Source organism: Triticum dicoccoides, chromosome 3B (assembly GCF_002162155.2).
Source record: "Triticum dicoccoides isolate Atlit2015 ecotype Zavitan chromosome 3B, WEW_v2.0, whole genome shotgun sequence".
NCBI lineage: Eukaryota > Viridiplantae > Streptophyta > Magnoliopsida > Poales > Poaceae > Triticum > Triticum dicoccoides.
Genome location: NC_041385.1, coordinates 749,351,874 through 749,377,773, shown reverse-complemented (window position 1 = coordinate 749,377,773; position 25,900 = coordinate 749,351,874). Strand labels below are relative to the sequence as shown.

General features: G+C 46.4%; 3 protein-coding genes, 1 long non-coding RNA gene, 1 other non-coding gene and 1 pseudogene across 7 annotated transcripts; 4 read left to right on the top strand and 2 right to left on the bottom strand.

Annotated features, from left to right (window-relative positions):
- Nucleotides 1-314: 314 nt before the first annotated feature.
- On the bottom strand, nt 315-4,830 carry LOC119278242 (wall-associated receptor kinase 4-like). 2 transcript variants are annotated; one of them, XM_037559602.1, is made up of 5 exons: nt 4,678-4,814; nt 3,889-4,591; nt 2,933-3,409; nt 1,829-1,975; nt 315-1,740 (listed from the first exon to the last, which is right to left on the bottom strand). In XM_037559602.1, the coding sequence occupies exons 2-5, from the start codon at nt 4,571-4,573 to the stop codon at nt 515-517; spliced, it is 2,535 nt and encodes an 844-aa protein (XP_037415499.1). In that variant the 5' UTR covers nt 4,574-4,591; nt 4,678-4,814; the 3' UTR covers nt 315-514. The 2 variants fall into 2 exon arrangements, with proteins under 2 accessions (XP_037415499.1, XP_037415498.1); XM_037559601.1 differs by having other exon boundaries at nt 3,889-4,830.
- On the top strand, nt 1,927-13,117 carry LOC119278244. Of its 2 annotated transcripts, none has more exons than XR_005137671.1 (7): nt 1,927-1,991; nt 2,555-2,646; nt 6,087-6,749; nt 8,944-9,044; nt 9,175-9,267; nt 12,400-12,557; nt 12,749-13,117. It is a non-coding gene; the product is annotated as an uncharacterized LOC119278244 (long non-coding RNA). The 2 variants fall into 2 exon arrangements; XR_005137670.1 differs by having other exon boundaries at nt 12,637-13,117.
- On the bottom strand, nt 6,757-11,981 carry LOC119278243 (annotated as a pseudogene).
- Nucleotides 13,118-13,606: 489 nt separating the features above from the next.
- Nucleotides 13,607-15,872, top strand: LOC119278241 (microfibrillar-associated protein 1-like). The gene is made up of 2 exons (XM_037559600.1): nt 13,607-15,070; nt 15,500-15,872. The coding sequence occupies exons 1-2, from the start codon at nt 13,869-13,871 to the stop codon at nt 15,621-15,623; spliced, it is 1,326 nt and encodes a 441-aa protein (XP_037415497.1). The 5' UTR covers nt 13,607-13,868; the 3' UTR covers nt 15,624-15,872.
- A 6,067-nt stretch (nt 15,873-21,939) lies between these two features.
- Nucleotides 21,940-24,724, top strand: LOC119278240 (probable glucuronosyltransferase Os01g0926600). Its single transcript, XM_037559599.1, has 4 exons — nt 21,940-22,246; nt 22,853-23,241; nt 23,468-23,709; nt 23,810-24,724. Exons 1-4 carry the CDS (start codon nt 22,144-22,146, stop codon nt 24,321-24,323), a joined length of 1,248 nt encoding a protein of 415 aa, XP_037415496.1. The 5' UTR covers nt 21,940-22,143; the 3' UTR covers nt 24,324-24,724.
- A 569-nt stretch (nt 24,725-25,293) lies between these two features.
- Nucleotides 25,294-25,366, top strand: TRNAF-GAA. The gene has a single exon. It is a non-coding gene; the product is annotated as a tRNA-Phe (tRNA).
- The last annotated feature ends 534 nt before the right edge of the window (nt 25,367-25,900 follow it).

Here is a 25,900-nt window from a genome sequence, read left to right as displayed (position 1 = left end):
GACCAAAAGTTTGGTTAGTTGGAACAAAAACAATCTTAGAGCAAGAAATATTAAAAAAAGGACAGACCCAGTGCATAGAAGCTCCCACACAAGGTGGGGTCTGGGTAGAGCAAGAAATATTGTGAGGAAAAAAATGTTTCTTCAACAAAAGTAGTTCTCAAAATTTTCTCATTGCACGGTAGAACAAAAAAAAACAGCGCCTTACAGACTAGCTCTAGTGGTCTTCAATGGAAATTGTTCTCCTCTGCATTTGGTCGCTGCTTCTGCTGATTAATAGGTCCAGCTAAATTGCCCGGTACAAGTTGCGAATAGTATTATGATTGGACCATTAGTCTGATCTGCGTATTTTCTGTGATGATGATTGGTCCAAAAAGCAATTCACTTTTACATGTCAATGGAAATTCACAATACACACTTTAAAATTGATTTTGCAGTACGGGCAAAAGGTAATTAAGATATACACAACGCCATATGCCTTTTGGTCTAAACTAACGGTATACCAAGTGCCAACAAACTACCGTGGTACAAGCAGAGACGACACGAACTCCTGCTCTTGGCTGAACTGACGTGAGCTGTTCTGACCAATCAACGGAGCAATGCCACCACGCCCATTGTTTCCTGCAGCTTCAGAGTGAGGCTGTGCAACTTCGCCTTGCTCCACCCTCGGTGCAACACGGCGCCCCGTCAGGAGCTGCAGCCTCATCTCCACGTCCTTCATGGTAGGCCTCTGCGCTCGTGTCAGACATAGGCACTCCTCCGCCAACCGAGCCATGCACATAACACCTTCCTTCCTCGCTTCCTCGAGGATCTGGGGATCCATTGTCTCCTCGAGGGGCCTCTCCCTCATAGCCCACAAGAAGTAGTTCGACAGATTCTGCTTCTCGCCATGCTCGTTCTGAATGATCGGCTTCCTCCTCGTCAGCAGCTCAACGAGTATCACTCCAAAACTATAAACATCGCTCTTTTCGTTGAGCTGACCGGTGTGGTAATACTCCGGATCTAGGTACCCAAACGTGCCCTGAACGGCAGTGACTAGGTGTGTCTGGTCGATCGGGATCAACCTCGATGCGCCGAAGTCTGAAACCTTTGCGGTGTGGCTGTCCGTCAGGAGCACGTTCATGCACTTGACGTCTCTGTGTAGGATCGACACGGAAGCCGCAGAGTGCAGGTACGAGAGCGCACCCGCGATCTCGGTGGCAAACCTCAGGCGCTCCTCCCAGGACAAAGGCGACAAGCTACCATTCTGCTCGCGGTGCAGAAGGTCGTAGAGCGTCCCGTTGGAGACGAACTCGTAGACGAGCAGAGGGACCTCAGATTCTAGGCAACATCCATGGAGCTTTACCACATTCCGGTGGTTGATCTGCGATAGGATGGAGACCTCGTTGATGAACTCATTGATCTCGCTGATCATGGCAAGCGTTGATTTCTTGATGGCCACCACTCGCTGGTCGGTCAGAATGCCCTTATAGACAGTGCCATGGCCACCACGTCCGATCACACGGGTGTGATCGAAATTATTGGTTGCCTTTTGCAGCTCCTCCAGGGAGAATATCTTTGTGCCAGCATCGCTAGCACTTTGATCTGAAGAGATCAGCTGTTCTAGCAGAATGCCTCTGTTCTTACGGAAATGCCTCTTTCTCAAACGTTTCTGAACATTTCCCTTCCATCTCCGAGTTAGAATAGCAACAATTGCAGCAAGAAACAGAATGCCTCCACCACTGCTTAGTCCAATAGTAACACCTGCAATGGATGACCCGTTTAAGTCGAGTTATTTATCTCCGAGATTATAGCAGTAACAGTAATACATAGAAACCACTATGATTTTTACCTAATATTATAGTAGTTGGTTTGCATTTTCCCATGACGCTATTGAAATCTGTTCCACGAGGACAACTGGTGCATGTATAACTTCCGAAACTATTCTGGCAGATACCCTTGCAGATGTATTTATCTGGCTGATGGCACTCGTTGGTATCTGTAAATAGCACACAGTAAGATCTCTGATCATCTTTGCACCATACGAAATTTGTATGCAATCTGTCACACAATAATGCGTGCAATTTTTACAACCAAACTATCTACTTATTTGACCCATGGCACTAATTTTGAGCTTGAAACAGCAACAAATGTTTGTGTATTTAGCAATCTTCATATTTTTTGGCATTCTGCCACATCATAGTGCCCCTCAGATTTTCTGAAATTAGTTGCGGGGGCAGATAAATCCTCGTGCTCAAAGCTACTTTATGTTTGTCGATTTTGCTATGAACAAATTTATTTATTTTGGGAAAAATGTAAACCATGTTGACTATCTTATGTATCAACTGGTCGCGGGCAGTGAAATTTATCCCAACAATCGTTGGAGCAGGAGCGGATGGCTCTGGTGCCATGGGGTTGGAATTGGCTACAGAGACGTCATGTCCCTGTTAACATATAACGTAGTGTTTGATTATTATTTTTTACACCTTATGTAGCTTGTTGTTTCCTTGGAAGTTTTATGATGTGAATATTGTATTGGTGTTGTAATAAGTTACCTTATGTGCATCTTTGGATACAGGGGAAGGAATGATGAAACGAAAAAGCAAATCATTCAATTTTGTATACTGTGGCACCGTTACATGCTTGAATGTGGCTGAAGATTATCCATTTGTAAGTTATCTCTTGTTTTTTTATACCTTAGTCATGTTTCTAAGTCTTCAGATCATCATCCAACCATCCCAATCTCATCTCACTTTATGTAAACTGTAGGCTAAAAATTTGTACGAGCATTACACTAAAATTGCACACTTTCTGCAGTACAATTTTAGGCTAACTAATATTTTGTCGGGAAAGTTATTTTCTTGGGGAAAAACTAATAGGCAGCTTTAGGTGACTGATTAACAAAAAATTCAGAGAACTGAGATTAAGCAAAAATGAAATGATTCTGAGAGTATACCTGTGCATGCATCTTGAAGGTAAGGATTCCCTTCAAAACCAGAAGAGCACTTGCACCGGTAACCGATATGTCTGAGTGTTCTATCGTCAGTTACATCAACACAGTCGCTGTGGGTGCTGAAGCATCTGTAGTCGCTCTTGTTCATCTTTGCATGCTCGCATGTCATGTTATCAATAGCCCACTTCACCATGCGCCTTTCTCCCTCTCCAGATAAGGCATAGAGCGGGTGGTCCGAGTCAGACATGAAATCATCTGGCTCCGATATCCCATGAATTTGTAATACACCGCCGCCAATAGATATGTCAGTGACGAGCGTTCGATCGGTCAACTGAAGGACGGGAAGGGCGGCTGTTGGGATACATTTGAGGTAGAGATGGGGCTTGGCGAAGCAGCCTAGTTCTGTTCCGAAGGGGAATGGGGTGCTCACGTTATTGCATGATGTGGGACAATCCGCTCTTGGCTGGATGGAATCATAAGCTGTTGCAGGGGAAAGCCGAAAAGGATCAAGCCAAATGTTTGAGCAAAGAAACAACTATTAATATTTAAAAAATGATATCACATAAATATTGAAACAAAATAGTGTAAAAATAGTAGCCCATCAATTCTTCTCAGATAAGGAAGTGGAAATCCCCAGGAAAAATACATGTGAGTAAGATCGTGTTTGATTGAGGTGGACAGATATGAATTTAACTTGCCGAGCTCTGCATTTTAAGGAGAGTTCTTTTTTTAGGAAAGGAGAGTTAACGCTATACCTAAACCACATGATCTAGTTAAAAATCATTTAGGCCAACTAGCTAGCTAGTAGGTTCTAGGACAAGGTATTTATATACTCTTAAAAAGTTAAAAGTAGAGATTCCTCGCAAAAAGAAAGTTACTAGCTAACTACAAAAGCTACCTTGAACCAAACACAACACAAAATGTTTAACCCAGTCACATATATACATGGAGAGGATGACCTGGTGGGTTATGGCAGCCGCCATATATGTAAGCGTTGCCCTCCATGGCGCCCGACTGGCAATAGCAAATGTATCCACCGATTGGCGAGTCCTCGCACTTGCTGTGGTTGCTAATGCAGGCATAGCTCTCCTTGTCCTCCATGGCGCGCTTGCAGTTGGGCAACTTGGGCTGGTAGGGAATAGACCAATCCAGCTGAACTGTTCCTGAGTATTGAAACCCAGAGTATGCACCAATCGGGGTGAAACTTGGGTCCATACTATCGCTCATGTAGGCTTGCACTTGTTTTGAGCTTGGAGAGCCGTTGATGCGCGAGATGTCCAGAGTGAACGCCCTTAGGTTCACTTGTATATCAATGAAACAGCATCCGAGGCCAACCATGGCATCACACGTTCCCACAGTTAGCTTCTCCATGACTTGAGCTTCTGCACAGACGACGGAACAGTTCCCGGCCTCAACGGCCGAGTTATCAATGAACAGCGAAGCCCTGACGCCGCAGCCAACAACGAACAAGGATATGTTTGACCAGCCAGATATGGCAAAGGGCCTAGCTGGAGCTTCCCAGTGGATGGAGTAGTCGCGTACACCGGGAATCATCTTCACGGTGTATGAGATACTGGTGGTGAACAGGTAGGAGTCGGGTACATCGGAAGGGAAACTGACCTCCAACATTGAGTTGCCCAGCATGGGATGACTGTCATTGGTCTGCTTGTCGACAGCACAAGTGAGATTAAAACCAGGCAAGGAGCATGAAGGACCTACTCCGAACGGAAAAGGTATGAGGTGATAACCACAGGTGTCGGGGCAGTTTCTTCTAGCCGTAGTCACCGTGGCAGTTGTTGCCGGCACCGGCGGCAACACAAGCACTGCAAGCACGAGTAGTGATACCATGGCCCTGCTCATCTTATATATGTATACTCTGTGTTTATCCGTTTGTGTTGGATAGCACCGGTCCCTCAACTTGTTAGTGCTATATAACATGCATCTAGTGGTCTAGCCGGATGCATGTTGGGTCTCGCTGACTGACTAGTAGTAGTGAAACGACTGAAAATGACTTGCTTGGAATGATATGTGGGCCGTGGAAGAAGGGGCACACGGGGAACCACTGGTGGGCCGTGGATGAAGGGGCACCCTTATTGACTAACTAGTGGTAGTCTCGCCTCAAAATCAAAAAAAAAAAAAAAGACTAGTGGTAGTCATGCAGACATGTACCTTTCGGGTCGGCACTCGTCTTTGTGACAAGAACAGGTCCCCAACCTTACGATTCATGTGGAGCAGGGGAAGCTTGCACTGATTAAGCCATGGCTGAATTAAGCAATGGAGAGCTTGGGCTCCCATTACCCCTGGAGGCTTGCACTAATTAAGCAATTGTTTAGTGGTGAGTACATGCGTCTCGAACAACTGGGGCATATCTAGTTGCAGCGCAGGACAGCACATGGGGACAATGGACCATCTGAATGCTCTATGATAGTTTCATCACTTATGCTTCTGAATGGGCCAATCTGACTTGATTACTTCTGCCTGTACAGTCACTTTGTTTCAGATAATGATTTCTTTCTCTTCTGGAAAACAGTCAGATTGCTCTTCATATATACTCGTACCTAGCTGTCTAGTCTATTTTTTTTAAACACCTACCATTCATACCATATTTCCTTCTGATTTCTGACTGATATACAATGAATTAGCCAACAAAAATCCTAGGCCTGGTCTTGATCTATAATCGCAATCGAAATTACATCCTCAATTTGTGCATTCTTATATTTCTGATTTTATTGTAAAATAAATATACTTTTGCTTCTGAGTTCACTGGTGGTGTGCTGGGTCACTCTCACCCACTGGTAAAAAAAATACTACCTGCCATTCATACCATATTTCCTTCTGAGTTCTGACTGATATACAATGAATTAGCCAACAAAAATCCTAGGCCTGATCTTGATCTATAATCGCAATCAAAATTACATCCTCAATTTGTACATTCTTATATTTCTGATTTTATTGTAAAATAAATATACTTTTGCTTCTGAGTTCACTCGTGGTGTGCTGGGTCACTCTCACCCACTGGTAAAAAAAATACTACCTGCCATTCATACCATATTTCCTTCTGAGTTCCGACTGATATACAATCAATCTCGTTCGTCATTTAAAGTTTTAGACACCGTTTTCATCTTTCTATAACAAAATGCTTCAATTATTATTCCAGGAAGAGAAAGCTACTGTACGGCGAATCCTTCCCTTGCTTCAGCGTCACACATTGGTTCAGACCTTTGGACCAAAGAACCATGTCCGTTTAAAGGCCAGCTCCATCGTAATTTCACCATATGCGCCTACACAGAAAATGCAAATTCCATCTTCATGTACTTCCGTGGTCTCTTCTACGACACCAGCAATGGTTTGGCAGCACAGCACATGGGGGCAATGGACCATCTGAATACTCTATGCTACTATCATTATTTGTACTCTGATTTGGCCCATCTGACTTGATTATTTCAGTCTGCACATGTTCTTTGGCACTTTGTTTTCAGACAAGATTTGCTTTCTTTTCTGAAAAACTGTCAGACTACTCTTCATATATGCTCGTAACTACTCCCTCCATCCCACAATATAAATGTCTTATATTATGAGACGGAGGGAGTAGCTGGCTACTTGAAAGTAACTACCTGCCATTCCATACCATATTTCCTTGACTGAAATCTCATTGGTTATTTTATGTTTTAAGCACCATCTTTTATCGTTCCGTAACAAGTGCTTCCAATGTTATTTCAGGAAAAAGAAAGCAATTGTATGAAGATTAGGGCATGCACGGGTGTTTTTGTTGTTGTCTCTGTCTTCTCTCTTGCATAAGCAAAAATAAATGAAAATTCAGGTAAGCACTCTCCCCTCCTGGTGACCATTAAATAATCATCCTTTTGTGGAACAAAAGTTGGTTAGCGGGAACAAAAAAAATCTTATAGTCTGGAGATTGAAATATTTTGTGAGGAAAAATGTTTCTCATAACAGAAGTACTTCTTGAAACGTTTCTCATTGCACGGTGGAACATAAAAACAGCACCTTCCGGACTAGCTCTAGTCGCCTTCAATGGAAGTTTTCCTCCTTTGCGCTCTGTTTTGGAACAGAGGAGACAAAGGCATATCGCTGGTTCTGCTGATTGGTGGGTCCAGATTGGTCCAAAAAGCAATCACTTTTACAAATGCCAATTGAAATTTCCAATACACATTATAAAATTGGGTTTTGCAAGCACGAGCAAAATGTAATTAGGATACACACAACTGTATATGCCTTTTGTTCTATACTAACAGTATGCTTCATGCCTACAAACTACCGCGGTACACGCAGAGACGACGCGAACTCCTGCTCTTGGCTGAATTGACGTGAGCTATGCTGACCAATCACCGGAACAACACAACCACGCCCAACGTCTCCCGTAGCTTCACGGCGAGATTGTGCCCCTTCATGCGGCCCCGCCCTTGGTACAACACGGCGCCCCGCCAGGAGCTGCAGCCTCATCTCCACATCCTTCATGGTAGGCCTCTGCACTCGTGTCAGACATAGGCACTCCTCCGCCAACTGAGCCATGCACAGAACGCCTTCCTCATTCGCTTCCTCAAGGATCTGAGGGTCCACTGTCTCCTCGAGGGGCCTCTCCCTCATAGCCCACAAGAAGTAGTTGGACAGGTTCTGCTTCTCGCCATGCTCATTCTGAATGATGGGCTTCCTCCTCGTCAGCAGCTCAACGAGTATCACTCCAAAACTATAAACATCGCTCTTTTCGTTGAGCTGACCGGTGTGGTAATACTCCGGATCTAGGTACCCAAACGTGCCCTGAACGGCAGTGACTAGGTGCGTCTGATCGATCGGGATCAGCCTCGAAGCGCCGAAGTCTGAAACCTTTGCGGTGTAGCTGTCCGTCAGGAGCACGTTCATGCACTTGACGTCTCTGTGTAGGATCGACACGGAAGCCGCGGAGTGCAGGTACGTGAGCGCACCCGCGATCTCGGTGGATATCCTCAGGCGCTCCTCCCAGGGCAACGGCGACAAGCTACCGTTCTGCTCTCGGTGCAGGAGGTCGTAGAGCGTGCCGTTGGAGACGAACTCGTAGACGAGCAGAGGGACCTCAGATTCTAGGCAACATCCATGGAGCTTCACCACGTTCCGGTGGTTGATCTGCGATAGGATGGAGACCTCGTTGATGAACTCGTCGATCTCTCTGATCACAGCAAGCGTTGATTTCTTGATGGCCACCACTCGCTGGTCGGTCAGATGCCCTTGTAGACAGTGCCATGGCCACCGCGTCCAACCACACGGGTGTGATCGAAATTGTTGGTTGCCTTTTGCAGCTCCTCCAGGGAGAATATCTTTGTGCCGCCATCGCTGGCACTTTGATCGGAGGAGATCAGCTGTTGTAGTAGAATGCCTCTGTTCTTACGCAAATGCCTCTTTCTCTGACGTTTCTGAACACTTTTCTTCCATCTCCGAGTAAGAATAGCAACAATCGCAGCAAGAAACAGAACGCCTCCACCACTGCTTATTCCAATAGTAACACCTGCATTGGTTGATCCGTTTAAGCCGAGTTATTTATCTCCTTATATATAGCAAGCACAGTAGTATATGTACAAAATAAATGAATTGTTTACCTAATATTATAGTGGTTGGTTTGCATTTTCCTGCGACACTATTGAAATCTGTTCCTCGAGGACAACTGGTGCATGTATAGCTTCCAAAACTATTCTGGCAAGTACCCTTGCAGATGTATTTATCTGGCTCACGGCACTCGTTGGTATCTGTAAATAGCACAGTAAGATCTCTGATTATCTTTGCACCATACGAAATTTGTATTAATGTCAATTTTCACAAGAGAACTAACTACTTGACCCATGACACAAAGTTTGAGCTTCAAACAGCAGTAATGTTTGAGTGATCTTCAGGCATTCAGCAGCACCATAGTATACCTTAGATTTTTGGAAATTTGTCTATATGATTTTTTTAATTTAAAAAAAGGGAAAACCAATTAATATTTGTTGACTATCTTTAACTTCTTATGTACCAACTGGTTGTGCCAGTGAAATTTTTCCCGATAACAATTGGAGCTGGGGCGGATGGTTCTGGTGCCATGCTGTTGGAGTGGGGTACAGAGACGCTATGTCCCTCTTTAACAGATAATGTAATATTTGATTTAGTTTTTCACGCCTTATTATGCCTTATATAGCTAGTTGCTTCCTTGGAAGTCTTATGATGTGAATAGTGTATATGAAATTTATAATAATTTATCTTGCGTGTATTTTTGGATGCAGGGATAGAGAGGTGAAACAAAAATGGAAATCATTTGGCTCTCAATTAGTTATAGCCTGACAACATGCTTGAATGTGGTTTGGGAGTATGTATTTGTAAGTTGTCTGTTTCTTACATCTTATCCATGTTTCTAATTCTTTCGATCATCATCCAACCATCCCCGTCTCATCTCACTTTATATAAACTGTGGGCTAAAAATTTACTTAAGCACTACACTGGAAGTGAACACTTTCAGAAGTACAGATTTAGGCTAACAAATATAAATTTTTTTGGTAAAAAACTAATATGAAACTTTAAGTGACTGTGATTTATGAAAAATTCAGACAACTGAAATTAAGCGAAAACTAAATGGTTCCGAGGGAGTATACCTGTGCATCCATCTTGAATGTAAGGATTTCCTTCGAAACCAGAAGAGCACCTGCACCGGTAACCGACATGTTTGAGTGTTCTATCCTCTGTTACATCAACACAGTCGCTGTGGGTGCTGAAGCATCTGTAGTCGCTGTTGTTCATTGCATGCTGGCATGTCATGTTATCAATAACCCACTTCACTGCACCCCATTGCCCGGATGATGTGTAGAGCGCAGGGTCCAAGTTCCAACGAGCCATGAAATCGCCTGGCCCCGATGCCTCATGAACTTGCAAGATGCCGTCATCAATAGATATGTCTGTGACGAGCGCTTGATCAGTCAATTTAAGGACCGGAGGAAGAACGGTCGTCCCTGGTGTACATGTGAGGTAGAGATGGAGTTTTGCAAAACAGCCAAGCTCTGTACCAAAGGGGAACGGGATGCTCATATTCCCGCATGATGTAGGACAATTCGTTCTTGGCTGAATGGAGCCATATACTGTTGAAGGTGGAAAGAACAATACTAATAAATATCTAATGATGATATATCACGTATATTCAAACAAAATAGTGTACTTCCTCCGATCCATATTACTTGTCGCTGACTTAGTACAACTTTAATTGGGAGTACTTGAATATACTCTGCAAAAAGGGTAGCACATCTAACTAAGATTGCGTTAACCCCTAAACTAACTGAGGAAAGGATATAAATACGTTGATATATACACCCAGTCAACCATGTTTTCTGATTCTTAAACCACATCATGTAGCCAAACAATCATTTGAATTAGGCTAACTAGGCTTTGGAAACGGGGAAACTAGGACTTGGTATTTAACCTAGCTTAGTGAAAGTTGTACTACTAGCTAGTCATTTTGTCGATCCGCCGTTATCGGCATTTTTTTCTTTTGTACTTTCTCTTTCATTTCTTTTGGGCGTGACTGTGTTGCTTCCGCCCCAGCACCTATCGTTGGTTGTCTCGGATGGTTGCTTTGTAATACAAAGCGGGGGGAAACCCTTTGTAACACAATAGAGCTATCCCAGTCACATAGTGGATGATAGGTGTTTTGGCTGCGCAGAAGCTAGGGAGGCTACACTTCTTTTCGAAAAAAGTAGATGATAGATGGAGAGATGACCTGGAGGATTAGGGCAGCCGCCATCAATGTAAGCATTCCCCTCGCCTGACTGGCAGTAGCAGAGGTATCCACCGATCGGCGAGTCTTGACAGTTGCTGTGGTCGCTAACGCAGGCATAGTTGTCCTTGTCCTCTATGGCATGCTTACAGTTTGGTTGGTATGGAATAGACCAATCCAATTGAGCAACGTATCGCTCTAATAACCCAGAGTAGGCGTCAATCGGCCTGAATGTTGGGTTCATATTGTAGGCGATGAAAGCTTGCACTTGTTTGGGGCGTGGAGAATCACTGATGCGTGAGATGTTGAGGGTGAACGCCCTTAAGTTCACCTGTATGCCGATGGAGCAGCATCTGATGCCAACCATGGCATCGCATGTCCCCACAGGTAGCTTCTCCATGATTTGAGCTTCCGTGCAGACGACAGTGCAGTTCCCGACCTGAACGACCGAGTTTCCAATGTACAGTGAGGCTGTGACATCGCAGCCGACAACAAACAAGGATATGTTTGACGAGCCAGAGATGGCAAAGGGCCTAGCTGGAGCTTCCCAGTGGATGGAGGAGTCGCGGACACCGGGAATCATTTTCGTCGTGTACGAGAGACTGGTGTGCAGGTAGCTGAGGTAGGGGTTGGAATCCGCAAAAACCTGAGACACCTTCAGGGTTGAGTTGTCCGTGCCCAGCATGAGAAAACTGGCGTTGGTGTGCTTGTCGACAGCACAGGTGAGATTGAAACCAGGCAAGGAGCATGAAGGATCTAGCCCGAAAGGGTAAGGTATCACATCAGAACCACAGGTATCAGAGCAGTTTCTTGTAGCTGTAGTCACCGTGGCAATTGTTGCCGGCGGCAACACAAGCACCGCAAGCACGAGTAGTGATACCATGGCCCTGCTCATCTTGAATATGTATACTCTGTTTCTCTGTTTGTGTTGGATACTACTTGTGCTTCAACTTGTTAGTGCTATATACAGTACTCCCTCTGTAAACTAATATAAGAGCATTTAGATCACTACAGAGGGAGTACCATTTAGCAGCCGAATGCATGTTGGGTCTCACTAGTAGCGGAAGGATTGAAGACGGGTCTCGCTGAACCACATGCGGGCTTTGGAAGAAGAGACGCCATTGTTGACTAGTCACACGTGGAAACAAACTTGTGGGCCGTGGAAGAAGGGACACCATTGTTGACTAGTTGTAGACATGTACCTTTCGGGTTGGCGCTGTCTTTGTCATAAGGTCCGTCCCCAACCTTATGAGTAATCTGGAAGCTTTTTTTAAGCAAGTTCGTACCAGTCGTCAGTCAAGGAGGGAGCTTGGGACACATCCAATTGCAGCACAGCACATGGGGGCAGTGGACCATCTGAATTACTCTATGCTAGTTTCATTATTTAGACTTCTGAATGGTGTCCAATTTGACTTGACTACTTCAGTTTGCACATGTTCTTTGGCACTTTGTTTCAGGTAATGATTTGCTTTCTTTTCTGAAAAACTGTCAGACTACCCTTCATACATACTCATAACTAGCTGTTAAGTTGAAGATAACTACTCCCTCTGTAAACTAATATAAGAGCATTTAGATCACTAAAGTAGTGATCTAAATGCTCTTATATTAGTTTACAGAGGGAGTACTTACCATCCCATACAACATTTCCTTCTGACTGACATACAACGAAATCCCTCGCGCTGGTTGCTTGAAGTTTTTAAACACCATTTTTATCTTTCTGTAACAATTGCTTCCACTATTATTTCAGGAACATGGTTGTTCAGGACTTCGGACAGAAGATCATATCTGCTTGAAGGGCGGCTCCGTTGCAATTTCGCCATATGCGCCTCCACAGAAAATGCAAAAACCATCTTCATATACTTACATGGTTTCCTTCTAGATCCCAAGGGTGGATTACTGTGCAAGGTAAAATGGCCGTCTGTTGGCCAACAATACTCTTATGCCCCTCTTCTTGTATTTGTTGATCTGACCTTTAACCCCACAGAGGTGCTTGTGCATCTGCTGGGGAGAAGTTCAAGAACAACCTGCTCTTTGACATCTCAACCGATTGCCCACCCAGAGCTGTGGTTTTCTGTTAAATCTTGAAGTTGTAACAGATGATGATGATCCGACTCCTGAAGCTGTTTGGTGTGTTTGGTTTGCATCTGTTTGGTGTGTTTGTTTCCGAGGAGGATGCTCCGACTCCTGAAGCTGGACAGTATCCTGAAAAGATGTTATAGAGGAAGCAACCGACTTGTCGGAAACCCTTCGTAATGAAGCTATGGTGTTCGAGTGATGGTACACGTATACGATAAAATTTGAACCATTCTTGTTTTCAATCTGTACGTTCCATGTTAGTGTCGTGTCAGCATTGTGGAGGAAAGTATTGTATGCACATCATTTTCGATGGTGTTCCTTTTTTGTGCTCAAGCTGGAGATGCATTTCATCAGATACTCGCAAGCTCCCATATGGCAAAACTGTGTGTTTTTTTTGACGCAGAACTGTTTTTTGACGCCCGGGCAGACCCTCCTGAGCTAGACTACTGGCCTGGTGGGTGAACTAGCATCTCTTGGGCCTTAAGAAATGCCAGTCTTTTTTTTTTAATAAACATTTCAAACTAGGTAGGTATACTTTGTGGATGGCGCTTTTTTTTCCAGCAACTTGACGCAGTGAACATCAGTCAGATAGGTCTTCTCCGTTTGTAGTTTGGATGGCATTTTAAAGCTGCTTAGTTTTTTTAGGGAATTCAAAAGTGTTTGATTTTGGATTGTAAAGTAGCTGGGCCGAGAGAATTCCCAGCGGTGGGCCGCGGGAAGGTGGCCCGCTTGGTCTGGCTATAGGCGGTGTATGCGGGCTCAGGGCCCTTTTCTATCCTCAGGCGGCCCTCCAAGCTCCTCACCTCAGGCCTCAGGCGCAGGCGCCCCCGGCTTCCCTGATCTCATCCCCGCTCCGGAAGGCTCGACCTCCTCTGGCGGCGCCGCCGGAACCTCCACCTCCACCTCCACCGCCTCTGCCCCCTCCCACCCCCCACCCCCCCACCAAAGCACCGCCACAGGAGCCCTTCCGTCTCCTCCCCTCCACCGGATCCATATCAGACGCGGTTCTTTCCTTCCCTTGGCAATCAAACCCTAGCCTACTCGGATTTGTCTTCGCTTTATTAGGGTTGGACACCGCCTCCACCGCGCTCCCCCTCCCAGTCACCGCCTCAAACCGTCCAGCGGCCGAGCGCGAGCACCATGTCCGTGGCGGCGGGGGTCAGCGATGCGGCCATCGCGGTGCGCGACAAGCTGCGGGGCAAGATCGGCCAGACCAAGGTGAAGCGCTACTGGCCGGGGAAGAAGCCCGAGTGGGCCGACGAGGCCGAGGACGACATAGATCTCCGCGCGGCCAGGGTCTCCCTCGACGAGGCGTTCCCCAAGGCCGAGGAAGGGGACCGGGACCGGGACCGGCCCCCCAAGGACGACCGGCGGCTGCGGCGGCTCGCGGAGACGCGCGCGGAGAACAAGGAGGAGCTCAGGGCCGACCACCGCCGCATCCGGCAGGCCGAGATCGTGTCCACCGCCGAGGAGGAGCGGGACAGGCAGGAGGCGCAGGCGGAGGAGGAGGACGACGAGGACGCGCAGGAGGAGCGGCGGAGGAGAATCAAGGAGCGGCAGCGCCTGCGGGCGCAGGAGGAGGAGGAGCTGCTCCCGCAGGAGGATGAGCCGCTGGAGGATGACGTGCAGGAGTCGGAGGAGTCCGAGTACGAGACCGACTCGGAGGACGAGCAGATGGGCATGGCCATGGTGAAGCCCGTCTTCATACCCAAGGCGCAGCGGGACACCATCGCCGAGCGCGAGCGGCTCGAGGAGGAGGAGCGGCAGGCGGAGGAGAACATCAGGAAGAGGCTCGAGGCTAGGAAGATTGAGACCAGGCAGATTGTGGTGGAGGAGATCAGGAAGGATGAGCACATTCAGAAGGCGCTCAACGAGGATGCTAGCATCGAGGATGTCGACACGGATGATGAGCTGAACGAAGCTGAGGAGTATGAGTCATGGAAGAACCGTGAGATGGCGCGGATTAAGAGGGACAGGGAGGAAAGGTATGCAAGGTTGAAGGAGAAGGAAGAGATTGACAAGGTGAGGAATATGACTGAGGAGGAGCGCCGGGAGTGGGAGAAGAAGAACCCGAAACCTTCTCTCCAGAAGTCCAAACAGAAGTGGAACTTTATGCAAAAGTACTACCACAAGGGTGCCTTCTTCCAGGAGAGTGGTGATGACGTGAGTCAGTCAGCTGGTAGAGACGCTATATACACCCGTGATTTCTCTGCGCCCACCGGTGAAGATAAGATGGACAAGAGCATCTTGCCTAAGGTCATGCAAGTCAAGCATTTCGGGCGGAGTGGCAGAACAAAGTGGACACATCTTGTTAACGAGGACACTACTGACTGGGATGCACCGTATGTACTCATTCTTATGGCATTACTGTTTTCTACCTGAAAATGTTCAGCCGGCCTGTTTAATTATCGTCATATTGCTTATCAGTAGAACATGTGCCATCTATCCAATACTTTGTCCAGACAATGCTTACTTGCCTAAATAGAAGACACACCGTGTATGCTTTTCAGCTGAATACTAATAGCCCCTCTCTGGTCCTTAAATTGGCATGCCTGATTTGTCCCTCTTTTTGTCATTCTAGCTTTGTCGATGGTATTTATCAATTACTCCCTCCGTCCCATAATATAAGAGCGTTTTTGACACTAGTGTAGTGTAAAAAACGCTCTTATATTATGGGACAGAGGGAGTAGTTTGTTTTTGGCTAAAAAGGGCACTCATTCTGATCTTATAACAAGGATCATGGCCCTTACTTATTTCTTGTTGAATTTCAGATGGGCTACAAACGGGCCGCTGCGAACAAAATATAATGCAAAAATGGCGGGCATGAATGCACCTATTGCTAAACCAAAGGGAAGTAAGAAGATGAAGGATTGGGATACAAAGCGAGATGATTAAATGTTTGTTTTGTTGGCTTTGACCCGGTACCACTCTCCTACTACCATATGATCACTAGCTGAAAATGGTGCTTATGCAGATGTTTTATTTCTTTATGTTGATCACATATGAGACATGTGCTATCATTTAGTCTTGTACTATCTTGCAAAATGCTTTTTCGGAGAAGTATTTTGTACATATATGTTTCTGTGACTTCTCGCGACAGGCGCATCTTCTATAATATTTGCTTGAAAATTTTGTCGTTTGCTAGTCATGCTACATTTGTGTGCTCTTGAGAATCCTATAGTAACAGAATTCCAAGAAAGCCTTAATTTGTAGTGTTTAAATTGAAGAAAACATAGGCCAAAAAGGGCTCATGTGTGGCTTTATTCATAGCTGTTGGACAATATGAGATACCTGGGATTTGTGTTACAGACTAACAGATCAAATTGAGGCTATTTCTCCAGAATTCACTGCCTCATTTAGTTGCCTGTTCATTTAGTTGTTGTGTTCTTTTCCATCACCTTCATTGTTAAGGTTGGAATGAAATAAACTATTCTTACCAATCTCAGTTCAAAATTCAAATAGCCATGTAGGCTGACCAAATCCTCCCCTCCTGAACTCGACTGCTGGCCCGGTGGGGTTTGTTGCCAAAAATTGGCATGCCAATGTTTGGCATTGTGCCAAATATTGCCTACTACTCCCTCCGTCCGAAAAAACTTGTCATCAAAATGGACAAAAAGGGGTGTATCTAAAACTAAAATACATCTAGATACATCCCTTTTTATTCATTTTGATGACAAGTATTTCCGGACGGAGGGAGTACTTGGTTGGTTTGTGCCCATCTCTTATAAAGTTGCCAATAGTTGGCAAGTCTTGGTATATTGCCAATATTTGGCAATGGCAACATTTGGCAAGCCAAAAATTGGCGGCAAACTAATTATGCTCTAAAGCGTTGGTAGCATGTCTCGAACCTTAGGGATGTCCTTTTTATAATAAAATAATACAACTTGGCGTACTTTGTGCGCTTATTATACCTCCATGGCTGCATACCTCAACTTCATCTCTTTTCTTGTTCTTCATTGGAGGATGAAATGACAGCCATTGTGCGCTTTGTCCGTTGTATGTGGATGTCATAATGGAAATTACAATATTTCAATCCTGTGGATTGTTTGTCTGTTGCTGTCTCTAGACAGGGTCGCGTTTCCGGATTGTGAAACCTGCTTATACTTTGTCAGTTATGTTCTGGACTTGTGGTACATGACCCACCCAGCTGATGTTTCTATTGCCCCCCTTCTATGTTCCCCAGAAACAGTAGAGAAGAGGGGGAAGTGCTGTAACAAGTAATGTCATCTCATCTGGGGGTCTGGAGTAACAATCCAGGCATGTAGTTGCAGTCTTTGTATAAATACTGTTGCTGATTTCTCAAGGAATAATGTTCAGACATGTTACTGAATTAGCCAACCGATGTTTGTTGGCCCTTCTGAGAATTGGAGTCAACGTCAGGCCTGCCTTAGAAAATTGGAAATGTTCAGGTTACACCTCTACTTTTATGAAAATCCGGATTACTATGAGCCTTGCTATAAACTGGTCACTTTTTGAGATAGCCGGTCACTTTAGTCCACCAACTTTGACAGCCGGTGCAAATATCAGCCTGATACAGTGGCCAGTCCACCAACTTTGACAGCCGGTGCAAATATCAGCCTGATACAGTGGCCACTTGGCGACTGGGCCTCCCATTAGCTTAATTTTGTCACTTCCCGAAACCAGAACAGAGGGGAATAGATCACATCTTTTTCAAGAAGAAAAAAAATCCTAGGCTTGATCTTGACATATAATCGCAATTGGAAGCAGTAGATGCCAACTAACACAGGTGCTGGGTACTGTACTGTAAAAGAGCTCCACCTGCAGCCGTGCTTATTAAAGGTGATTTCATCTGGTAGCCTGTCTTATGAAAAGTGATTGACACTTGGAGTAATAAATAATTAGGCATCTAGCTAGTTGCAGTCCCTGTCCAAGTGTTGCTGATGCATTAAGCAAAAAAGAATAGCTCGGACATGTGACCGAATTGGCCAACAGATGTTTGTTGGCTCCTATGGAAAATGAGAGTCGATGTCACGACTTTTGTGTCATGGCTCACTTTTGTTAGGCCTTGATCTAAAAGGGAAAAGGAGGTTCTCCCATATATTTTCTCTAGCGAAACTAGTACCGTATGCTAATAAAAATTGCTCTGTAGCTGTATATATTGTATTCTTGTGTATTTCTTTTCTTAGGCCTTTTTTGTCCAACCATACTTTTGATCACCCAACTTTAATACTATACTCCTATACGACATGACTTGTCAACTTGATAAACCACAAAAATTTGGTCTCTTTGCTGGCTTAGAAATGTTTGGTGGATGATGTGGCAGTGGTTTTGCACACGTAGCGGCACCAACCAGCATTTTTGTGAAAGAAGCTGGTAATAGGAAAGGGAAGACGAATAAGAATAAGAATACTTGTTAAATCATGATAAGCATTCTAGATGGGAGCGAATAAGAATGATATTTAATCATGATAGATATCCTAGGAAGAGACAAGAATATGGGGGTGTCAGAAAATTGAGAAAATAACAATAACGCAACGAGAATTCCCAGTGGACGAGTGTCTGTAACATGTCTTTTTTGTCTATAAAATGTGCAATGTCTTTGGATTTTAAACATCTTTCCGTGACTCGGATCTTGTTTCCGTGGTATCTTATTTCTTAATATATGAATTCCTTGCCCGTTTTTGAAGATTTGTGTGTTGTGTGAATTTGTTTGAAATAGAGCCGACGGCGGCCGATGGGCGTGCCGTCCACCAGATCACCTCTCTTTGCAGTATCGATCGATCAGGTCAGGTCAGGGACCAAACATGCCCAGTTTAAATCGTACGTGCGGGTCAACTGTCAACGCAACGCAGGGAAGAAGACGTGTCTTCTTACCACCGACGACGACCTACTCCCCTCCCCCCTCCCCTGCGTGTAGTCTACTACGTATGCTACCTAACCAGGTACCCCTGCCGAACACGAACAACACCAGCCAACGACGGCGACGAGCGACCGAGCGAGCGGGAGACGACGACAGGTGCCGCCGCTGGCTCGATGGCTGGGCTGGCTGTAGGACGGTGAAGTCAAAGGCGGAGTATAGGCGGCACGGCGTTGGATTGATTGTGCGGCAAGCATGCATGGCCATGGCCATGGCGTTTCCCACCGACGGAAAGGACTCTTGAATGCTACGCGGTTTGGCTCGCTGGACCCCGCCAAAAAGGGCCAACTGTACGTGCAACGCCGCTCCAGTCGGCGGCGTCCGGTTGGATTTTACTTACCGGAGTAATCTCCGGCCGCGTCTCCCGGAATGATTGATCGTCCACGCCTGCCAGAAAAAGCCTAACTTTCGCCCTCCTCTGCGCGCTTATAATCAACTAATCCCAACGGCCGTTCACACGACTCTTGCATTGCCTACTATACTATAGGAGCATAAAGATATGTTGCTACTCTTGAGATTCAAATAAGCGCCACAGTTTTGTGATAAAAACCAGCGATGCGAAATCAATTTTGCGGCAAGCAAATCACCCATATCGAATCGCGTAATTTCTCTACTAGTTTACATTGATTGATGTAGGGGAACGGTGGTTGCGGTGGTGTTGGCTCGTTGTAATCTTGATGGCGTTTGATTATCGAAGGGGCACCGCCGTAGTTACACTCGTCGTAATCCTTATCACCCACCGCTACGGTGCTTACGGCAGATGAGGTCTCCTCCCCTTGGCGCAGGTCGAGAGAGATGGGCTGGCGAGATCTCATTAAGCACTGTTCGAGAGCAAAATATGACTTATGATGTCGGCCGTGGCGGCATCGATGACCCATTGGTGTAGATTCACGCCGATCTCTTGGCGGTACAATTAGGGTTTGCAGGGTTTTGTCGGTATGGTGATAATGACGACTTTCCTATGCGGTCTGGTCTTTCGGTTCCCACTTCGTTACATTGGTGCCATCCTTCGGTGGAGTTTTGTTTAGCAGTTTTGCTAGAACTCATCTAGATGAGATATAATTTGGTCTCATTCACCTTTTATAGCCATTGGATGTGATGCTATAAGATGCGTGTGTGCTGACGTGGATTGTATTTGTTCTTGTTTTCAAAGTGAATGAGACCAAATTATATCTCATCTAGATGAGTCCTAGGTACTCCCTTTAGTTTAGAGGTTATTAGGATATTTCGTGTATGAATCTTTCGGCATTTTGACAAAAAAAAACTTTCGGTGACAATTTATTCTTCGGGAGGTTGATCCGACATAAATGCCTTTTTATCATTATCGACCTCTCTTTTTTAGGTCTATCTATATGCATTTGTTGGTTTGACCCGTAAAGTCGGGCCTTTTCTAAAAAGGAACTCATGCGAACAAACATGTGTTTGAATGGTTAGTAGGAGATTGGTATCCCCAACCCATCAGGGTTCAAGTCTTGGTGCTCGCATTTTTCTAGATTTATTTCAGAATTTTCGACGATGCATTTTTCAGTGGGAGGAGACGTTTTACGAGGCGCCTTCAATGACTTCGTCAGTCTCAAAATGATATGCCGGCTCAGTCTCTCGAAGGTGCTCATAAAGGTAGTGATGAGTGTATGCGCGTATATACAAGAGCTTGCATCTGTGCTGGGTTTAAAAAAAGATGATTTGTCGGCTCAACCTTTCAGAGATGCTCACAGGGACAGCCAAACAAGGTATGCGTTCATAGGGATAAGTGTATGCGTGTGTATATAAGCTCGTCTACTTTGTATAATCCCATCTTAGGTAGTACGACCACTAGGTGCACGCCACCAGTAGACGTGCTCGGCTAAGCTAATGATCCTCATCCCTAAATACGTGGCCGTGGTACTTCTACTATTTGATCAATGTACTCCCTCAGTATAAAAAAATATCAGTGTTAAAAAGGCCTAATATTTTGGTAGGGAGCAGTAGATTGGATGCCTTTTCCTATAGAATTATACTGTACATCTCATTTTTGCAAGGTAATATGTGTCTCATTTATATCATAAAGATCATTGTATAAGTCACGTACATACCGACCTGAAAAGACATCAGAACGGTAGCCTTTGCACACAGAAACACCAGCCAAGAAGTAAAATTACAGACAAGACTGAAGAAACCTCTGAGCTTGACACCAACATCCGTCACCTGCCTCTGGCACCACCATAGCAGCCACTAAAGGAGAAAATGACGGATCACCTTCACACCCGAGCTCGAGGCGGCTCCATTGCTGATATGCAGCTTTTGCGGACCTCCAAGGTGGCTCGCCAATAAAAGCGAAGCCATTGCCGTTGAACGAATCAGACCGGGGCAACACCCCGGACACGTCGTCGAACTCCAGATCTGGCACCCCTGCCCAACTAAGACGTTGGAGGAGGAAACCATACCTGCCTGCCACAAACCACGAACCCAAATCCACCATCTTCCAGATACCGTCGATGCAGACCACAATCTGCATCTGCTCCTGGACTACCTCCCAAGCTTCACGCCGGCGCTGGAGCAAACGCCATCGCAACAGCGGAGCCCGAGGACACAAGTCCACCACGAGAATGCCGCCGCCGCCGCACCATCCTTACTTCAACAGTCTGGTTTCCAAATCCACCCCAAAAGCGGATCGCCTCGTTAGAAAAAGATCTGAAGATTTATTAGTCGGCGCACCACCGAAGCCATGACTATGAGCAACCCAAAATCCTAAGGCCTTATACAATGGAAGGTGCTTAGAGAAATAAATCAGACTTTTCTTAAGCACCAGTGCTTATTTGTACAGGATAGACGCTTAACTAAGCGTCTCTCCTGTAGAAATAGGTACCGGTGCTTCAGAAAAAACTCGGTTTATTTTTCTAAGCATCTTCCCTAAACACCTTTCATTGTACAAGGCCTAAGAAACTAATGGCTAAAACAGTCCACATGCGTGGATCCGATAACCCCCCTCACCACTGTCGGCCAAGGTCGTCCGTGGAGGGGAGCCGCCGGAGGACCGCGGCGGAGGAAGGCGCCCTGGCGGCAGGAGGTGAGATCGCCTTTCTTTCTGCGTATGCTGGAACATGAGAGGGAGGGGGGTTGAACAGGAACTGTATATCTCATTTTACCTGTCAGGATCACTACGTGCACGCCACGAGTAACGTGCTCGGCTTCCCTAAATACGTGGGCCGTGGTACGTGGAGCATTTACAGTACGGTGCTGGATTTACTGCGCGCGCGCGCGTGTATTGAGGACTTGAGGTGAGCGTCCCACCAACCTGCTCCGCCGACAGCTAGCTCATCATTGACACCGAGAGCCGAGCCGGCTCCCACCACCACCACCCTCCGCCTCCACCTCCGCCCCGCTCGCTCCTCCGCATTATTATCACCCGACGCCCCTCCCCTCTCCCCTCCCTCCCCTGCTCGCCAACGCGCGGCAGCAGATTCGACCGTCTCCCCACCCTCTGCCTGTGTATTTTTCCTCCGTCCTCCTTGGCGCTGAGCAGGGAGGCGCGCGGGGAGCTGCGGGCGGGCGGCGGCGATGGAGAAGCCGCGGGCGATGCTGGCCCTCGCGGCGGCGCTCGCGCTGCTCCTCTCCTGCTCCGGCGTCGTCGTCAGGGGCCAGGACACCGAGAGGATCGAAGGTGTGTACCTTTCTCCTATGCGCGATTCAGCTGGAGAGAGCAAAAAAATGCTCGCTTTTCCTTTCCAGCCTTTGATGCTCTGGTAGTCCTTACTGTTCTTCTTCCTGCTGGCGCAATGCTTGTGCCACCGAGCTCGATTGATCCCCAAAAATCCGCGGTTCCTTGTGCGTTTCCGCTGTGCATGGGATCTGATTTGGGGGCATCAATCCGTACTGCTTTTGGAGCGAATCCTGCTGGTTGGGGTTGGGGAAGAAGGCGGGCGGCATGAGATCTGCGGCCGCTAGACCAATTCGCCCAAGATCTCGAAACCCTGATAGGATTTTATTATGCGCCGCATGTTCCGACTTTGGTCACCGACAGGGAGAGCATGTCTGACTTTGTAGATAAGCATGGGCGCCTACCTCAATCACCAAACTTTAGACATTACTGCTTACTGTATTATTAAACCTCCCTGCGATTATGGACTGGAAGTCTAAATTGTCTGTTGCGTTGCCATATACTCTACCAACAGCCCACTCAAACTGTTCCATAGCTCTGTAATTTTTAGCTATGATGATTGTGCTGCGGCAGTACTTGGTTCTCATCATGTTTATGGTGGAAATTCAGGGAGTGCTGGTGATGTGCTGGAGGATGATCCCGTTGGGAGGCTCAAGGTGTACGTCTACGAGCTCCCCACCAAGTACAACAAGAAGATGGTGGCCAAGGACTCCAGGTGCCTCAGCCACATGTTTGCCGCCGAGATATTCATGCACCGGTTCCTGCTGTCGAGCGCGATCCGGACCATGAACCCGGAGGAGGCCGACTGGTTCTACACTCCGGTGTACACGACCTGCGACCTTACTCCGTGGGGCCATCCCTTGCCCTTCAAGTCCCCGCGGATCATGAGGAGTGCGGTTCAGTTCATCTCATCACACTGGCCTTATTGGAACCGGACGGCGGGAGCTGATCATTTCTTTGTCGTGCCGCATGACTTTGGGGCATGCTTCCATTATCAGGTGAGTCATAGAGCACACATGGGAAACCTGAATCTTCCTACTATATATTACCACTGAATCATGGAATGGATATACTTTGCACACTTGTACTACCATGGGCTTCGACAACTGTTCATTCGCTTATGTAGCCTAGTCTGCATTTTATGTTAGATATTTGGAAACAAACTGCATGCTCTGTTCTAGTAGAATCTTTCTCTGACATGCATTTGGCATTGCCGTGGTTCAGGAAGAAAAGGCGATTGAACGGGGGATCCTTCCATTGCTTCGCCGCGCTACACTTGTCCAGACATTCGGGCAGAAGGATCATGTCTGCCTAAAGGAGGGCTCAATCAATATCCCACCATATGCTCCTCCCCAGAAAATGAAAACTCACCTTGTTCCCCCGGAGACCCCGCGTTCCATCTTTGTGTATTTCCGTGGTTTGTTCTACGATACGGCGAATGATCCCGAGGGTGGTTACTATGCAAGGTATGCACATCTGAAACATGTGGTACTCCTCATAATCATCATTCTTAATGGATTATTGGGGCACAAAAGTCTTGACGTACCTTCTATGTATGCAATACAGAGGCGCCCGTGCCTCGGTGTGGGAGAACTTCAAGAACAACCCTCTGTTCGACATCTCGACGGACCATCCGCCCACCTACTACGAGGACATGCAGCGCGCCATCTTTTGCCTGTGCCCTCTAGGCTGGGCTCCGTGGAGCCCCCGTCTCGTGGAGGCCGTGGTGTTCGGGTGCATCCCGGTGATCATCGCGGACGACATTGTGCTGCCCTTCGCGGACGCCATCCCGTGGGACGAGATCGGCGTGTTCGTCGCGGAGGACGACGTGCCCAAGCTTGACACCATCCTGACCTCCATCCCCATGGAGGTGATCCTCCGGAAGCAGCGGCTGCTGGCGAACCCGTCGATGAAGCAGGCCATGCTGTTCCCGCAGCCCGCGCAGCCCGGTGACGCCTTCCACCAGATCTTGAACGGGCTGGCGCGGAAGCTCCCGCACAGCAAGAGCGTGTACCTGACCCCGGGGCAGAAGGCGCTGAACTGGACCCAGGGCCCCAAGGGCGACCTGAAGCCATGGTAGGTAGCCGCGGCACCGGCATTGGCGCCATGAGCTGATGATGTTCAGTCGGTCTGAACCAGCTGAGAGGACTGATGGATGAGTAAGCCCAGCCAAAACCAAGCCAAGCTAAGCCATTACTGTCATCAAATGTAAAGCTCCTTCCTGTCTAATACCTTGCTTCTTTTTGTTGTGATGATGTGCCTGCCTACCTTCCATGTTATGGCATGGCATGGTTCCCTTGTTTTTTGTTGCCCTAGTGCTAGACTGCTGCTGTTGTAGGTGATCATGGATCATAGAGTGTTATATATATATGCATGACCTTTGTATTATACTGCTATACAGTAGATGCCGATCTGTAATGGCGCGAATAATTAAGTAAGGTTAACAACAGACCGGTCGTATCCGGTGTACAGAGGCAGAGAGATATGCTTGTCGTTGTCAGTGAGCATGTCTGCCGTTTGTATTGTTTGAAGGCAGCACAGTATCCGTGTCATCTCTGGTTGATATCTTGACAGATTTTGTGACACCACAGGGCTTTTATTTGGAACATCAATGTACTGTAGCTTATGTTGATGATGAAGGTAGATTAGAGCCATGGTGAGTACAACTTGCAAGGAACACCGGCACCTGAGAGCTCCAGCTGCAGCAGACCGGACGTTCCATCGATGCATGCTTGACAGTAAAGCAATATGAGCTGCAATGTTTGCGTCCGGATTAACATGGACAAGCGTATAAAAGACTCAGAGCACCCACAGATTTGTTCAATACGGCTTCAGAGTCGAGGATATGCTCCGGGGTGAGCATAATGAGGCCTCTGACAAGAGTACCGGGTTGGGCCACAATGAGAAGCGCGTCCGTGTGAGCCCAAACCATTCAAGACCGGGAACGGTTAACAGAGTCTGAGGCCAAAACTCCAAGATAGATACCGCTCGTCTCCTGCTGATACGTAATGATAAGCCATTAGATCACTAACCAGTTGTAAAAACAAGAAGCGGGGATAGCTCAGTTGGGAGAGCGTCAGACTGAAGATCTGAAGGTCGCGTGTTCGATCCACGCTCACCGCAAATTCAAAAAAAAAAATTTGTCTAATCGTTCATCAGTATTTTTTTCTAAAACAAAATTAGAGAAACCCGGTATGTATCAGCGATTTTTTTAAGTGGTAGCATATCAACAATTTTTTTGTCTAATCGGTCATCAGTGTTTTCTTTAGAAAAAGCAGTTATGTATCAACTATTTTTTAAAGTGGTAATCTTTTTGAAACCTTAACGTGAATTGTGATAGTTTTTTTTTTGCTATTTACTCGATCAAACATCATGCAGACTGTTACTCCCTCCGTTCATAAAGGTAAGTCTTTGTAGAGATTCCACTGGATGGACTACATACGGAGTAAAATGAATGAATCCACACTTAAAATGCATCTATATACATCCGTATGTAGTTCATAATGGAATTTATACAAAGACTTATATTTAGGAACGGAGGGAGTAGAAGAAAGAGAGAGGATTGATTGAATAATTGTTGTATTGCTTGAGCTTCATGGACATATATATATATAGGAGTATAAGGTCATCTTGGAGTACAAGTCAAGGTAGAATAAA